We start from the raw sequence: 16,705 nt of genomic DNA, 5'->3' as shown, positions 1-16,705 counted from the left end.
GACCAAAAGGGGAACTAATTGGTTGCAGTCCTAGATATATCGATAGAACCGAACAATCGATAAGAAATCGTGGTGAAATCGAATTTTGCCCATCGCCAGAGAGTGCATTCTCTCTCTCTCAGAGCATCAACCATCTCGCTCTAAAATCCACCGCAGTTTCCCACGATTTCCCTTCTCACTCTAAAATACACCGTTGAACGACTCGGACGCGATTTTCCAGCGCGGGTGATTTTCCTCCTCGGTCGGCGTTTTTCGGCGGCTTCTTATCGACAAACAATAGTGCTCAAGTACACCGAGATTTTGTAGTGTTTTGGAGTTGCTGAATTAGGGGCGATTGCTAATTGAAACAAATTAATAAAACGACGACGCGTAAGTTTCCAACTCCCCCATGTGCGAGTGTGCGTGTGTGCCTTGTGTGTGTGTGAAAAAAGAGTAAGAAGAATGGAGTTGCAGTGGAAACACAAACACGCTCATCGCTCCATCTCACTCGCACACACAGACTCACTTGGCGAATGAAGAAGTGGAAAAATTAAAACCGAAGTAAAGTGACAAAGCGGAGTGGCCAATAATGCAAGAAAAAACATATGAAATCTGCAGTGAACATTTAAAACAAAATTAATACTTTTCGTATGCGGCTAAAATATCCTGCGCAGCTTTTCTCTTTCCCACTTTTCTCTTTTTCCCGGAAGAGCCGTATTTTATCCCTCTCCCCTTCGCAGACCAACGCCTCTCCTCCGCAACTTTCTGTTACTTTTTGTTAACTTCTCCTTAACTTCTTTCTCTCGGCCTTCCTTCTTTGTTTCTCTCTGTTGTTGTTGCTGCGCCCGCAGGATATTTAAGACCTTTTTTGCTGGCGTTTAATTATAGTTTTCATTCCCCTCTCTCTTTCCCGCATCTCTTTCCAATTAGCGCCGAAGTTCAGAGCAAAGTAAAAAGCAAAAATATAGTATTTGTTGTTTTTATTTGGCCCGCAGACCGTGCATTAAATACAACAACTTTAACTACAGTGGCAGGCGTAACTGTAAAGTCCGCTTTGCTGTTGATAGCATATAAAGAGAATCGGAATCCGCAGCAAAGTTTTGATTTATTCTAATTAAAAAAGGTAAGTGCGATATAAAACCGGATTATAGCTCCTTTTCATTCGCACCTCCTTGGCCCGAAGTGCCGTTAGTAAGAGAAGCCAATGAACGCAAATAAGTAAACACAAAAACTAAAAAAAAAGAGTGCGAGATTTGCTCTCCCGCTGCATTTCTATTTATGCTTCTGCGGCTGATGAAGTGTACAGTAAATACTCGAAAGACAAAAAGCAATGTAGTAGGAGTATAAGGAGTACTTACCGATTCTTAAGTTTTTTTATTTGTTGTACTGCTACCGTACTAACCATTTATTTATAGTCTTTTCGGTAGTGATAGATAAAGTATCCAATTGGAGTAAGTTCGTTGCTTTTAGATAACCTTGTTTTAATAATTCATTAACAACCAGTACATTGTATTTGATTCACTATATCGAGTGTCTACCGTATTTAGTTATTCCTTGCTCAGGCTGCTGTAAAAAGTCAAAGAGCATTTGTTGTTGCTGCTATTGTAATTGCCTCCAATTTGTGGAGAGTCATGGGATGATGAGTGAATGGGAGTGGGGAAGGGAGATGGAAAAGAAGAAGCTGAAGAGCAGCAGGCGTCGGCGCAGCAGCTGCTCCTTCTCGCTCTCTCTCTCTCTCTCACCCACTCGCTCTCTCTCTATCTGGTTTATCCCTTGTGCGCTATTTTCGGCATTTTGTGCTTATTTATTTACCTTTTGGTGGCTTGTTTATTAACCCCTCCTTTTCCCTCCTACTCTGAATCGCTCCATGTGCTTTGAAGTTCAAGCCACAGAATTTGTTTTTATTTTTTATTTGTTTTTCTTTTTTTTGTGTTACATTTTTAGCTTATCTGTTGCAGTAAAGTTTCACCCTCACACCAAAAATGAAAACCCCTTCAATTAACATTGCTGCCGTCTGTTTTCTGTCGCTGCTACTTCTTTCCCTTTTCCCTCGCTTTTCTCTCCTTTTACTTTTTGTGGCCAGCCTATAATAAAGACCGCAAATAGTTTGTCTTTGCCTCAAAATTGTTGTGTACAGTGGCTATCGCCTAAAGTTAATAAAAAGCACAGGAAACTTAGTTTCTGCATAAGTGTAACAGGAAGTTTGTCTTAAGATCAGAGAAAATCCATTCCTGAAAGCGTTTCTTTGTCAGAACTATATTTTTTTCTTAGGATGGAGCGATATTCAAGTTTGGGGAGCTATTTACACACTTGAAACTATAAAATATAAATATATGTTTTACTAACCTTTTTTTTCAAAAACATTTGAATCCGCAAATTTTTTCTGATGGTGACCACTATCTTGGCCGTTGAAAACCATATCCATTTATCACTGTACAGATTTATGGTCGCTTCTTCTGGAGTCTGTTGCTCTTTAACCCTTAATTGGTGAGTGGGGCTTTTCAATGGAGATCCATTTGAGTGCAACTGGGCAATTATGCTTTTTGGCCCCTGCCCGCTCTTGAGCCCCCGTCCCTTCCCCCACCGTTTTAGTGCCCCCTCGTCTTTGACCCCCTGCTAAATCATTGCGAAATAGCAATCGCAAAATGCTCTCAAACTGTTAATCTGCTTAGCTCGACTAACGGCAAACTTGTTGAGATCTTTTCATTTCTCTATTTTGCTCGCCGTTCGCTTGCTCTTGTTGTTGTTCTTCGAAATTCCCATTTTGCACACAAAGCGTTTTACATGATACGGACGACCACAAAGGCAAAGGCAATCGTAAAGGGGGAAGGGGTGGGGGTAAGTGGAGGGGATAAAACAGCGTGGGAGGTGCAATAAGGAGAATCCAAACGAATAAAAGTAGTCAAAGCAACAAAAGTGGAGACTGAAGAAGCGGAACAAGTAGAAAACTCAATTGTTCACCGCTCTCTTTTAACTCCTCCTTTGTTCCTTTCCCTGCCAGTTGTGCGTGTGTGTGCGTGTTTGGCCACTTAGCCAGCAAACAATGCACACAGCAGCAGCGTTTTATTGATAAGAACTGAAGCGCAGAAGAGACGAGGGGAGAGAATAGTGGAAAGAGGTGCGGAGAAGGCGAGGAAAAGTGGAAAGTGCGTGGCAAGTGCGACAAAAAGGAATTAATGTAGAGATGATTTCTTGAGTGGAGAGAGAGAGAGAATTTAAAGTGGATTTTCCCTTTTATTGCCAGAAAACTATTTTTGATTAAATTCTCATATATTCAAAAATATAAGCAAAACAAAGCAATTCAAAAACGCAAAATGTAAACAAGCTTAGGGTATCAACTCCATTCTCCTTTTAAATGTAGCCCTCAAATTTACATCGTCGAAAATGCAATCCAAATGTGGGCCAAAGGTAAACAGCATTTTGTATAAACAGCGGTTTATGGCCATCATTAAATGATCATGGCTAGAGCATAGTTTTCCTCGCACCTGCATCTCCTTAGCCGCGATCAGCTTTTCCTCCACCCTCAACAAATACACCAGAATGCGTTCCAGATCGCACGGAGGGTATCTGAATTTGTCTTCATTCGGGAATCTTACGCAAATGCTGACGAGTCCTTGAAGGATCCAAACTAGTGGTTCCCCACACCGCAGCTCATGATTCAGCTTGGCCAGCTGATCTGCTTCGTACAAAAAGCTATAGTACTGCGGAGCAACTGCCAATCGAAGCCATAAGCCATTCCAGGTGCTATGGATCCTATCATGGAGGTATTTGCTTAGATTACAGAAACACAAAATATGTTTGGGTGCCTGACAACTTGGAGAACCTCGACATATAGCACAAAGGCGTCGTGGTGCAGGAGTTTTTTTCACCAAAGAACGAATTCGTGGCTCGTTGGGATTCTTGTTTTTCAGCAAATGGCAGACCTTAATGCGCGGAGTCGGCTCCAAACAGGACTCGATCCTGGTCAGAAATTGATCTAGCATTCCCAATACAACGTCCCGTAACTCAGCCCAATGTCGATTTCTTTGGCAAAACCGTTTTTTGAACAATTCATTGCACAAGCTGCCCGACATGGCGGCATAAAAATCACGGGCTGCCAGCAATTGAAAGCCATAGATTTCCGTAGTGTCCAGAGCCATGGCAATTGGCAATGAAAGGTTATAGCGTTGCACATCCATGGGCATCGGTTTCATTTGCATCATGTAGAAAAAGTATTGAAAGCGCTCCCATATCAGATTGAATAGATTGATATCTATATGCTCGTGCAGTTCTCTTAAATCACAAATCATTGTTAGTTTGCGCTGCATAATCAGGCCATAAAGTTCCCGAATTATATGCAATTTGGCCAGGATCAAGGTGGCTAGCAACCAAGCTTGGAAAAGTCGTTGTGGTTGCGTTATAATAACAAAACATCCAGTGCTCACTCCGCCTAATTCGCTAGTTTCCAGGAAACCCATGGTTGGCCAGTAGATCAGGGCAAACAATAACGTTGGAACGAGAGCCGTTTTAGCAGAACTCTTTAATTGGTGACACCAGCTTTGAAGCAGACACTCCTTCATATCCAAATGCACAATGGGCAAGGGGAATCTGCGAAGACATATTTTATGACACTTATGGTAATAGGCAATCCCACAAAAGCAGCCAAAGGTCATGAGGTAATACCAGGACCCTCCCAGCAACTGATTCCTATTGTTCAAGTCCACAAAGGATGCATAAAGCCAGCTTGTCGCAATGGTTATAGAGAGTATCGATGAAATTAGGCAAAACCTTTTAGGAAACTCGTAAGTTAGTCTCAACAAATTATATCCATAGCATCGGGGATAGACATAATGTGTGTGGCATAATACCAAGCCAAACCCCATCATGCTCAATCGTATGAGCAACATTGCTACCGAGGAATACACCGAAAACAGAGTCCATCGCAGGATTTCGGTGAGGGAAACCAGTGGACGCCTCACCTCAAACAAATTGATGGATACGAAGATCGTCAGCATCTGGTAATCCAGCCATGAGCAGAGTAATGTGGCAAATAGGAACCGATAGAGCAATATCTTCTTGATCTTACGGGGAAGCAATAGATAATATTGAGGCAACTTCAAAATCGACATATTTTCGTATGGAAACCTTTGATCTGCTTTGGTGACTAGTTGATTCTATGTTCCTCGCCTGCTGAGCTGCAACTTGTAACCTTCCTTCCGTCAGTTTCCTGTCTCAATTGACATAGTTCCCAAGTCGGTTGGCCTGGTCATCAATCTATTTAATGGGCTCCCGTTGACCCAACTTACGCTCATTGTGGACCCCTGCTCTGTCCCTTTTTTGCAAAAGTTCAAAAGTTTTTATGCCAATTTAAACTTTTCCTTTCTGACTGCCCTTACAAGCGGCAGTATGGTTATATCTGCTGTTTGCTAACGACAGAATTTAAGAGTATTGAGAGCCTTCTTGTCCCTAACTGGTTCCAAACATAAAATCAACTCCTAAAAGTGAACAGTACTCATCTAATGGATCATTTAACGTGATCCAATAGATAATGTTCTAATAATATATAGGGAAATTATCTGTTATCTTCGATTCTCCTGAGAAATATTTTTCAGCATAGCTGTTGCCTACCTTTTTTTTTTCCTCATTCAGGTGACAAGTCAGCCAGGACTAAGTGCATCTAAAAATAAAGTTGTTGTCGCTGCAGGCACAACATTGCATTTCGCAATTGTTTTTATTCAGCGAGCGCCACTTTATTGGAGCTCAGTCACCTGAGGGGGATAAATGCAGGTGGGGATCGCGTTGGGGAAGCTGCTCCCAGCTAAAGTTCTAATTTATGTCGCCAAGTTTTTGCCTGCGAAAGAAAAGTTTGCAGTCACATTTAATGGTGAATGCTGCAGGGGCAATTTCCACCGGGCGAAGAGCGTATTTCGAACGGGAACGGGAACTGGACATGGAAATGGACATGGACATGGACATGGCAGAGGATGTTGCTCCCTCCCCCCGCCCCCTTTTTTGTTTGGCTTGCTGTTTGCCATTTCGGCCCGTGTGTGTGACCGCCTAACCCAAAAGCTGGCCAGGAGTGGAGCGAGGTCCGGGCCAATTAGATTTATGGGATTAGCACAGGTCGTTGGCTATAAAACACTCGCATGCTCGCAGAGGGGCGAATCAACGTGAAAATCGAGTCCATGTGGATGAGGATGAGGATCCACTCGGAAACACACACCCAGTCTCCGATGGAACCTGAAACGATGGGATATGTGTGAGCACTACAAAAAATGTTTAGGCTTATTTTTTAGAATTTCCTCCGATTTTAATTATCAGCTTAATCTTGTTATGTCTTTAGAGAAGTGGGAAATTTGTTTCAATTGAAAAAATTCAAATTAAGAAATGGCGTTGGGTACATAACATTTTTTCAAGTGATCAGTGAAATAAAATTGTACAGAATCGGAGTATAATTAGCACAAATTAAAGGGAGCTTCGTGCAATATTTTCTCTGTGGACACTGCAAACATTTGCATTGTTGTGTCCTGTTGAGCTCCTCCATCTCTCTCCCTCCCCCTCTCTGCCCATATATCTCTCCCTATCTGTCTGCAGGCAGCCCCTGTGTGAGCCAACTTCCACCCACCACACACACACAACACACTCCCCACTTCACCGCCTACCTTCCGCGAACATCCGGTGGGCAACAAAACATTGTTTCATCCCATAAACCGCCGCCGACTTTTGCATCGGTGGTGGTTTTTTCGCTCTCGCACTCGGCGAGCTTTGTTCCGGCCTTCCCTTTCTTACCCCCCGGTTCCTCCTGGTGCCCCGTACTCCACTCACCTTCCGCCCACCACCACCCAACGTCCTGTTTGCCTTGCCATTGAGCGGCCGCGATGATGACGCGTGCTCCTGGCCCAAGCCCAGAACCACGTACCGCCGCACACATTTCCGGACTTTTTTTTGCCTTATGAAGGGGTATGATGATTATAGCAGAATACTTAAGGACATACTAAAATATTTACAGATTTAAATGAATGATATATATACCCTAGAGTGTAGAGTATATACTACCCTTATCTCAAGCCTGCCAAATAGTTTTCAGATTTGTTAGCAAACACACCAGATCCCATTAATCCAAGTCTATGTACTAGCTCTATAACCTCCAAGATAGAAAGGGTATTCAAGCTTCGACACCCGAACTGAATCGTACTTACTTCTTGTCCATGGGTTCGATTGTGTGAGCTTTGGTGGTTGTTGCTCTTCCTATTTCAGCTTCTGTTGCCCTGTTGTGTTGGCTAGTTTTCGATTTTATCGATTTTCATAAAGCTGCTTTCATGGGCGGCGCAGGCATTCAGTGGCAGAAAGTTTTCGGCCCTGTTACTCCAATTAGAGCACATAAACCATGGAACACAGCCGTGCAACAAAAACGCACAGGCGCACAAACGGAGCCGAACAATTTGGCTACACAGCTGACCAGGTGAAGCCAAACATTTCTGGCATTCCAATCGCATTTTTCATTGACTTCGCTTCAGCGGCAGCCAAAGGGGAGATTTCGGTATTTCAGTGCTTCATAAATTGAGTTTTTACTTTTGCCACCGACCGAATATTCCTTTGTCGATGCATCCGACCGAGAAATAAATTTCTCTACGTATTTATTCCGTTTTTGATGGCGCTCTTCTGCAGCCATAAACCAACTAATTCGGCTGGCATTCGGCATCCATTATTGTATTGAACACGAGGTCAAAAGTTCAATACAATCACAAACACATCTTCTTTTTCCAGAAGGGAAAAAGGGTTTACAGGACACTTTAAAGACTTCTTATATAAGTCACTTACGGCTGAATTAATCCACTCGGTCAGTGGAGCACTTTTAATGAGTGCCACTCACGTATAAGAAACTGCAGCTGCAACTGAAACTCGACCCAATTCGAAGGCCCAAGCAACTCATCCAAACTTATGGGATGACACTAAAATAAGAGCTCTGCTTTGCGACTTAGTAAAAACTTTTTAATTACGAGGATCAGGACAATAAAAGTTTATGAGGCGAAAAGTCCTGTCTCCATGAGCTGCCATTTCCCCCACTCTCTCCCTGTTACTTCTGGCAAATAAATACCGAAAGCGTGGTAAAAACTAATAAAACTGAGCTCAACTCTCGGTTTCCAACCGGGAACGTAAAAAAAGCTGAGAAAATCGAGTTGAAGTTGAACGTTTAATGTGTGCGGCCCAAACTTGGCTAATCCCTTCAAAGAGAAATTGCAGAGAGATAGTCAATAAATTGGGAAAAATGAGACTGTTGCGCATACGAGTTTATTGGATTTTTTGGCACAAAGTTTTGTAAATATTTTCTCGGACGGGCCAAAGGTCCTGGGAACTTTGGTTATTGCCAGTGACAGGCCAACGAAATGGCAAATCGATTCCAAATGCAATCTCTGTCTATCTGCTGGGGCTAATATTCAAATGAAATTTCGGTGCATTGAACCCGCCTCAGCAAGTACAAGGTGTGAATTTGCCAGCCAGCCAAGGAGCAGGAGCCAGGAGCCAGGATGTGAATGGTTTGGCGGCAGGAAGGAGCTCCGGGCCACCAGCCAGATAAATATAAACACGAAAGTGGAGCACAGGCGGAGCTCTAGCCGCAATAACTGTCTTGGGAGTTACAAATGCCCCCCGAAGCGCACGAAAGTGCACTGATATAAGAACATATTACCTAAATTGAATTTGCGAGAATATATGTAGATTGATGAAGATTGCATCTATTTAAGAAAGGCTTACTTTCAAGAAGTTGCGAATGAGTATCTTGACTAACTCGTACAATTTTGTACTTCTTGTTGACTTAGTAAGCTGACTCAGGTTAACTTGATAAACGATTTTCGGGAATTCCTTTATAGTAGGCATATAAAGAAACATATTTTTCCCAGTGCACTCAGTAAAGCGGAGTGAGGAAGCTGTGTAAATTCGATGCAAAGGCATTTCCAGAATGACAGCGAATAAAGCAAATGCTCGAGATTCCAGCAACCCCTTATCCAACCCTGTTTCCCACTATCCTAACCCTTCACCCCCTGCTCTGGTAGGTAATTCCCCAAACGCACCGAAACTTGACAACTTCACATTGCTGTGAGGTCTTAGACAAACTCTTTGCACACGCTTACACACAGGGATTCCTCACTCAAAATCCTCAAATGAAATTAAAAAGTTTAACTTCAAACGTGGAAGGGGTTGGAACAACCCCTAACTCACATTTGAGCTTGTGCCTAGCAGCTCTTCATTTTCCTCATGAAGTGCTGGAGATTTTTACTTGGGCTCATAAGACATTAGCCAGCTACTTTGAGGGCAGGAAGTTCCTTTGACTTTGGAGATGCTGCATGTGGGGAATAGTTGGATGGAACAATGTTTGTAATTAGTCACATCTGCCAGAAATCTTTAGAAACATAGTTTTGCAAAACAGGGTCATAAAAGCGGCTTTACAGAACCACAAGATGAGAAAGATACCAGTTGTAATTATGGGCGTAATTATTAATCTTAGGGAACCCACAGAAGGTGTGTAATCCTCCAGATAAACACTTTTAAAGTCAGTTTTCAAGATAATTATACAAAGTTTACTTCATTGTGCTAAAATACTCGGCCAAATATATTTCCTTTAGCTGGCGAATATATTTGTTATTATAGCGCCTGAACTGAATTCTGCTCAGCCATTCATAAAGTTCTCAGCTTATTCGAGTTTTCTTATTCGGGTATTTGTTCCAACACGTGAATTCCTTGTGACAAGTACGTGATAAATTCGTTGTAGCCTCATCAGGCAAACAAGCGCGACATGAACATAGTTTAAGTCTGACGGGTCTTAAGCTTTCAGGGGAGAGGGGGGATTTTGTGGATGGGGAGTAAGTGCTCCTTTTCCAGACAACTACAAATTTTCATAGCATATTTCATGCTGACTTCAGCTGGCATGAGAGCGCCACACAAAGCGTTAGTGATAGAAAAAAAATGCTAAACGCCAAACAAAAGAAACGGATTTGTTTTGCTTTGATAGTTCCCATGACAAAGTTTTGATAGACTAAAATACTTCGGAGTTTTCAGCTTTTCGCAGCAAATTGCTGAGCTCAACTATTTTTTTTATGACAATAGTTTGATGCTAACAAACTAAATTGTACATTAGAGGGTGTATAAAAACAAATTGCATTCTCAGACTAAGAAATAAGCAAAGCAAAGCGAGCTAAAAGGAAATTAAAATATATATATATACTTTTTGTTTTTACAGCTTCTGTAAGGTATCTATGTTTTTATGCAGTATCGACATTAATCTCATTTTTCTTAGAATCAGCCAAATGCGTCTTTTTTCTAATTGTTCAAGAGTTCAATGCTGAGATACTTAATCATGAGACATTTTTTTATTGCCATTGCAACAGCAGGAATCTAGAACAGACTATTTGTGCCGTACTTCCACTGATGAAGTAGTAATTTGTCTCCACTTTTTAGCTTGACTCGAGTTATTTCCTAGCAACTGCCTCAATTGAATGACTGTCCAAACGACTGACAAAATGTCACGCTGCGATTGTGCCGATAGCGAAATCTCGTTCTCATTTTCAATTCGGGGGTGGAGGGTGGGCTGAGTTTTCAATGCACCCCATCTCGGGGATTTTCCCCCCATTTTCCTGCTGCATTGCGCCGCAGCTTTTGTCTCAAGTGCATTGCAGTTGGAATTGTGTCTAGAGTGGGCTGCACTTGTCGCAAAAAAGCTGCAAAAGTTGGTGTTTTTTCAGCTTCAATAGAAAAAGCAGAATCCAAACCTGAAACTGAACGCAAGTGAACTGGAATTAAATGAATGGAAGCCCAGAACGCTTCTTCAATGCAATGCACTTTGCTGATTATTATTGCAGTTTGCTGTTTTTGTGTTTTTTTTTTTTTACTGGGCTACGTGACGCAGCTGTAATCAATTTGACATAGATTCTTTAAATCAATAAATGGGGTTGTCACGAGCCGGGGTTAAAGTGGATTTTGACCAAGGGCCATTGGATTTCCCCCTCAATTGACACACGGGGGTGCAATAAAAGCTCAAATTTGCTTTCTATCTACCATGTTTGCTAAGCAAGCAAACATTTCAAATAGACAAACAAACATTGATATCTCAAATAGTTCGTTTTATCGTCTAACAAACTTTAGTATTCCATTTGGGCTTTCGTTGCTGGCATTTCTTGAATGTTTTTCGTAAATTGCTATTTATTTTCGCTGCGAGGATAATTTTCAAATACCTAATTCTTTCGTGTGGTCTTTTAGAAAATATTTTCCCACATTTGCATCAAATGCACAAGGCAGCTGTGCTGCCGGAAAATTGTTCACATGTCCATATTGCATGTTCGAGAGCTGCTGCCGCCGCTTTTTGCCACCGTGCCACATAAATTGCATTTTTAGCTAGGCCAAAACATGTTGCTTTCGTTGTTTATGGGGATTGAATTCGGTGCTTTTGTGGGTGGGGTACGTCTACAGCCAAAATGTAGGGAACTTACAACAGAAAAAGTACTTCAAGATTAATTACTTACTATGGTGCAACTGCCTAATCAAAAGATATTATTATTTGGAGTTGGTTTCATGAAATTCCACTGGGGTTTCAAGCTTGCCATGCTTTGACGTAAGTATATTTACTTTGACGTCAAATTCATGACGAATTGCCTTGTGTTCCCAGAATTTATTTTGTCCGTAATTAAATACCGTCATGAAGTTATTCGCCGTGTGTACTTATCCTCGTGATAAATGACAACAGTGCACATATATTTGGCTTGATTTCCGATTGAATTCCATTGGAACTCACTGTTCGCTCTAAAGAAGTAACCCTATCTAGTGTATAAGCAACGCTTTTACTATTTACTAGTTTTCTTTTTGCCGCCATATAAAAACTCTCTCGAGACTCTCTTATCTGGTCAGCACTTGAGTTTTGTTTTGATTTCATTTGCGGGCTTATTGTGAAACGATGCAGTCAGGAATGTTTGGGCTGAAACTGATAAATCTATTTAAAGATGCCTGTCCATCACAGATATCGGGATGGGTTTTAAGTTCTGCATTTTAATGTAAGTTCGTTTTATAGATTTTGGTTATGTTTAATGATGCATTATCTTAGTGTGTGTGTACACTTTGATATTTCGAGATGTGCTAAAAGTCATTGGCCTAGAAAAATCCAATAAAATCGCTGTCCATCATTTCTCCTCTTTTACTCCCTGCTGTTTGTTCAAATTTTGTGCCTCGCTATCTTCAAGTACCCGATCTAAAATAAACACGAGAAGTGTGTGCACGACCCTCGCTGCTTGAACGCTTTTTATTTTGTGGGGCGTACACTTCTCAAAACGAAGCAAGAGATACAGAGAAAACGAGGAACAGCTGGTAAAGACCAAGTCGAGAGTGGAAACCCAGCTGACTGACGGAAACCGAAAGTGATACATCTGCTCCTCTAACGACCCGAGTTGCCTTATAGGGTCAGGCGCCCCTCGTGCTGAAAATATCCTTAGAAAATGGCTCGAGGCGCAATCCACACATCCTGAGACGTTTCGTTTTTGCGTTGACTTTGGCAAGCAGGTCACGTGAGCATTTCACCATTTTAGCATTTCAGCAAAGAACAGAATAAAAACGAGGCGAGCCTGATAAAAGAAAATCCTAGAAATTCGTAGGGGTGTTCGTCCTGCAAATGTGATTGCTCGAAAAAAAGGGGGGGCGTTACTCTACTGCCTTTGGCCTTCCCTCTCGTATCATAAAATGCAGAACAAATTTCCTAGACTTTTTCGCTTCGTTTTAGCGCCTTTTCTTGGCAATTGCTTCAACGTGTTTGAAATATATTTTAAGCCCCGTCGAACCAGCCAAAAAGCTCAGGGTCTGGGCCCTCTTTTGTTTTGGCTTGTTTTGCTTTGCTTCTTTTGTGTTTACGCATATTCGGCTGATGCATATAAAAATGAAGTTTCTACGGGTTTATAAATACGAACGAATACTCTTATACATACAAACATGAAAATCAATATTTGCGCCGCGTCGTCGTCAGCATTTGTCAGTGTTGCGTTCTTTTGATACCCTTTACTTATACATTTTCGGGGGATTTATGGTGTTGTAAAGATGTGCATAATTACAAAACACAGCACAATTTTTCTACTATTCCGTGAATGTTCTTATTGCTTTGCAGTTGCTGCTTCAACATCCTATTAATCATAAAAATTATTTGTATTTTACTGGGTATACTTCAGTTGATATTTATATGTCTACTGGTTTATTATTACATTTATTCCTCCTTTATTTGTATTTTCTGTTTGCTCCGAAAGCAGTCTGTCAGTCGGAGTAAAAAAAACCGAGTCAGACAGCAGCAGCTGATAAGCCGCCATGCGGATGTGAAAATGTGCATGGATGAGGGATAGTAGTAAATCTATTTACTTGCACATGGGAATATATACAGAAATATCTGTACAAATGTGTTATATGCACATGTACAGTGCCCACTTCTCACGATAATTGACTAAATCCGTATCTCTCTTTCATTACAGGTTGCGATAACCAACTTTGACCGAACCAAAGGTGAGCAGAACACGAGATACTTTTTGAAGAATTTTTTTTGGGGAAGGGTTTTCTCTTTTGAGACTGCCAAGTTTTTGTCACATGGCCGCGGGCGATTTTGAACTTGTTCCACTTTGGCAGCGGGAATTCGTGGGGGCAGCTTTATCTTTGCATTCATCTGTCTATCGGACTATTCTATGGCCCAACTTCCCCTATTCTGCCCCTAACGCTCAGATAAAACGCGAAATATTCGTTCCTTTTTTTTTTTTTGGCCCACAGTATGTATTTTCCTTTTTTTTTCGAGCCAGCTGTGTGCTCAATTCAAAAATAGAAAAAGAGCAAAAACCTGATGGAGCTAGAGATGCTGGAATATAACAGTGGATGGTGGATACTCGAGCAGCTTGCTCCAGTTCTTGAAGTGGACTCCGAAACGAGTTTTTCGGCACTTGCCCAACCGCCTGCCACCGCCAAACCCCGCCTCGCATACGTAAATCACTTGGGTTGAGTTAGGTCTGGTTTTCTGATAGTTGTTTAAGCGCAAATAAAAAACCAGAGAACGAGATGCATAGGCCTAATACCAAGGTTTTTCCAGCAAGTATACTCTTTATGACCGCATAAAATCCGTTATTATATCTTTGACATGTTCGTTACTAGTTATAAAGTTCTATGCATATCCACACATTGGCGGCTAATTGACCAATCTTAAGAAACGATTTCGGTTCGAGGCTGATGGAGGATCGTAAAAATAAATCACTAAAGCTATATTTTAAAAGTTCATAGCCTCGGGAATGTACATTAAGGACCACAGAAGAAATAAAGTTGAATAAAGTTCGCTTAAGGGGTTTCTCAAACATTCTGCGGCTTTTATTTGCAATTTAGAGAACAGGAAAATCTTGAATCTTTGTCCCATCCATTTTCCAAACAGAAGTTTACTTCCACCTCAGTGTTCATCTTTAACGAGGTCTGTTTTTCGTCGGGTCTGTCTTCTAATCGCTAGAAAACAGATTTTCTATTCCGCTGCCGGATTTCGATGTATCAATTGAATTACCATGTTGGCTGTGCCACACGCAATGCAGCTGTCGGGTCCGGCTTTAGCTTTTTGTGATGAGGTCCCGCAAAGGGGAAAGTCATCGATGCATTGCCAGTCCCCCTGCCTCACTTCATTTGGGTTTCCAACGATGCATTCCTTGGATCTTTTGTTGTGCCTTGTTAATATGTGTTCGAATCACCTGGGCCACATGCTGGGCGAAGCAGCAGGAGTTACAAACAGTTGAGGTCAATAGAATAGCATACCACATGCACGGGGTCGTCTAAAAGTCAACTGTAATCAACATTAGCAACAAATATCATGTTAACAAATGACGTGGTATAAATGCATTAAAGTTGGCCAAGTGAACATGTGAACATGTGAAAATATGTATTATGTATTACCAACTGATATTAATGCTCATTTTCGGTTTTAATGACCCTCTATTTTTGTGACCGCCGCTGTGTGGCGGTAGATGCATGAACGACACACGCCGCAAGTAGCCAAGCGCATCTGGCGGGCGGTTGGGTGTACGATTTGTGGGGGCCAAGGGGACTGGGGCAGCCCTTCAATGCCGCGTAGACAAACCCTCGGCACGTCTCGGGTCTCCGATTTCATGACTAATTAGACGGGAACGCATGTGGCAGGCGGGTAAGGCGAGAAGGTTAAGCGGCTGCCTTCTCGCCTCGTTCCTTCACGAAATTATGCGGATTATATTTGTGTACTTCGCTGTTGCAACTTGCGATTGCTTGCCACGTTTGCCGATGGTTGAGGCCAGCCCTTTTGCCTCTTTGGCCATTAATGAAGTTATGGAACTGACCCTCCGGTGACTTTGGGGTGCATGGCGGATAGTTATTTGGTTTCATGCATAAAATAGTTGCACATAAGTGCAAACGCTGCAACTGCAGCATGAAACGATGATGAAAATTTCATGAATTTGCAACGGACCAGAGGAGCGGCGGTGTATCCTCATCCCATTTTGGTCCAGTTGTGGGATGAAATGCAATTTCGCCCTGCCAGTTTTTTGAGTGGCACAAACAAACGAACACATGTGCAGCACCCTGATACTCATTTATTTTAATAGGTGTAAAGGCCTTAAGTTTACAAATTATGATGCTCAGCAAGTGTGTCCCGAGCACTGGGAGATTTTTTTTAGGTCAAATCGGTGTGTTTGTACTCAAGAGCCAACATTAACTTTAACCGGAACTTGCCTGAAAACTTCTTTTAGCTTTTGAGGTCAAGACAATAATGTCATTGTAAATACATGGCTTAAAAACGTCAAATGTCAAGCCGAACTTTAACCTAAACTTACGCGTTTTTTTTTGCAATTATGCATTTTGAATATTGAGGTTATAAAGTAAGACGCAGCACCTCTTAGTTGTTCTATTCGCATTTCAGTTCTAGGTTTTTATCAGTGCAAAATCAGTTGCCTTGGCAAGCTGTTGCATAAATCAACTTCACCTGTGAACGTGAGTGTTTGTTTATACCTGTGCCATACTACCGGTGCGTGTGTTTGTATTTTAGATAACTCAGCGTTAAGCGCCCGCTTGAAACTATGTCAAGCCCTCCCAGCCACGGAGACCATCGCACTCCACACCAGCAGCACTAATGCCGGCATTAACCCACAGCTGCTGCTTCACCTGAAGAGGAAGCTCCGGATGCTTTTGGTTGCATGTTGCTGGGTGCTGGGTGCCAGTTCCAGTGCCACCATCATGTGTGCTCTATAAAATATTTGTTTAAACTTGCACCACCCACTTTCCCCCCGGGTAGCCCTGGTTGTTTAACGCCCACATTTTCTGCATTTTCTGGTGTTGATAAGCACACTTTGCTCGCGACCACTTGAGGCAGCGCGACGGGTAATCACAACTTAAATGAGTAGTTTAATTTTGTTCAAGTGCAGCGCTAGAGATTCACCGCTCAAGAAGTTAACAGGCCAAGATCACTTCAAGTAATGTATTTTCTTTCCATCAATTCCTAAAACTATGAAATCGCTCTGTGTTTCTTTAGAACGATCAATTGTGTGCACGGCATTTGGAAATCAAAACAAAGAATGTTTACTTTTCCTGTATTTTTCATCGTTCATATTTTTAGAATTTTTTTCCCAGTGCTTGCCACAGGTAAACGTATCTTTGATGTATTTCTCCCCCTGTCTTCGGTGAAGATATAGAGTCAGAGACCTGCTTTATGACCAGGCCAGGAGTGGCAAGTTGCGTTCCC

The 16,705-nt window shown here is 42.0% G+C and overlaps 2 protein-coding genes across 6 annotated transcripts in view; one reads left to right on the top strand and one right to left on the bottom strand.

Moving 5' to 3' along the window:
- Nucleotides 1–77: 77 nt before the first annotated feature.
- Nucleotides 78–16,705, top strand: part of LOC6544189 (tyrosine-protein kinase Src64B) — a 33,586-nt gene continuing 16,958 nt past the window's right edge. The window contains exons 1-3 of one of the 5 annotated variants that reach the window (XM_026977430.1): nt 78–369; nt 975–1,102; nt 13,452–13,482. The gene's annotated coding sequence lies outside the window, so the exon portion shown is untranslated. Of the gene's footprint in view, nt 541–909; nt 1,103–13,451; nt 13,483–16,705 lie in introns of all 5 variants that reach the window. The other 4 variants (XM_026977428.1, XM_026977429.1, XM_026977431.1 and 1 more) reach the window with 4 other exon arrangements.
- On the bottom strand, nt 3,306–5,087 carry LOC6543947 (nucleoporin Ndc1). Its single transcript, XM_001971888.2, has 2 exons — nt 3,815–5,087; nt 3,306–3,730 (listed from the first exon to the last, which is right to left on the bottom strand). The coding sequence occupies exons 1-2, from the start codon at nt 5,085–5,087 to the stop codon at nt 3,306–3,308; spliced, it is 1,698 nt and encodes a 565-aa protein (XP_001971924.2).

The sequence above is a fragment of the Drosophila erecta genome, unplaced genomic scaffold (genome assembly GCF_003286155.1).
Source record: "Drosophila erecta strain 14021-0224.00,06,07 unplaced genomic scaffold, DereRS2 tig00000021-arrow-pilon, whole genome shotgun sequence".
Classification (NCBI taxonomy): domain Eukaryota; kingdom Metazoa; phylum Arthropoda; class Insecta; order Diptera; family Drosophilidae; genus Drosophila; species Drosophila erecta.
This window is presented reverse-complemented; position numbering and strand designations above follow the sequence as displayed.

Coding starts and splice junctions, on each gene's coding strand:
- LOC6543947 (XM_001971888.2), bottom strand. CDS start 5,087: ATGTCGATTTTGAAGTTGCCTCAATATTATCTATTGCTTCCCCGTAAG. Junction 3,731..3,814: donor TGCACCACGACGCCTTTGTG/CTATATGTCGAG, acceptor TCCATGATAGGA/TCCATAGCACCTGGAATGGC.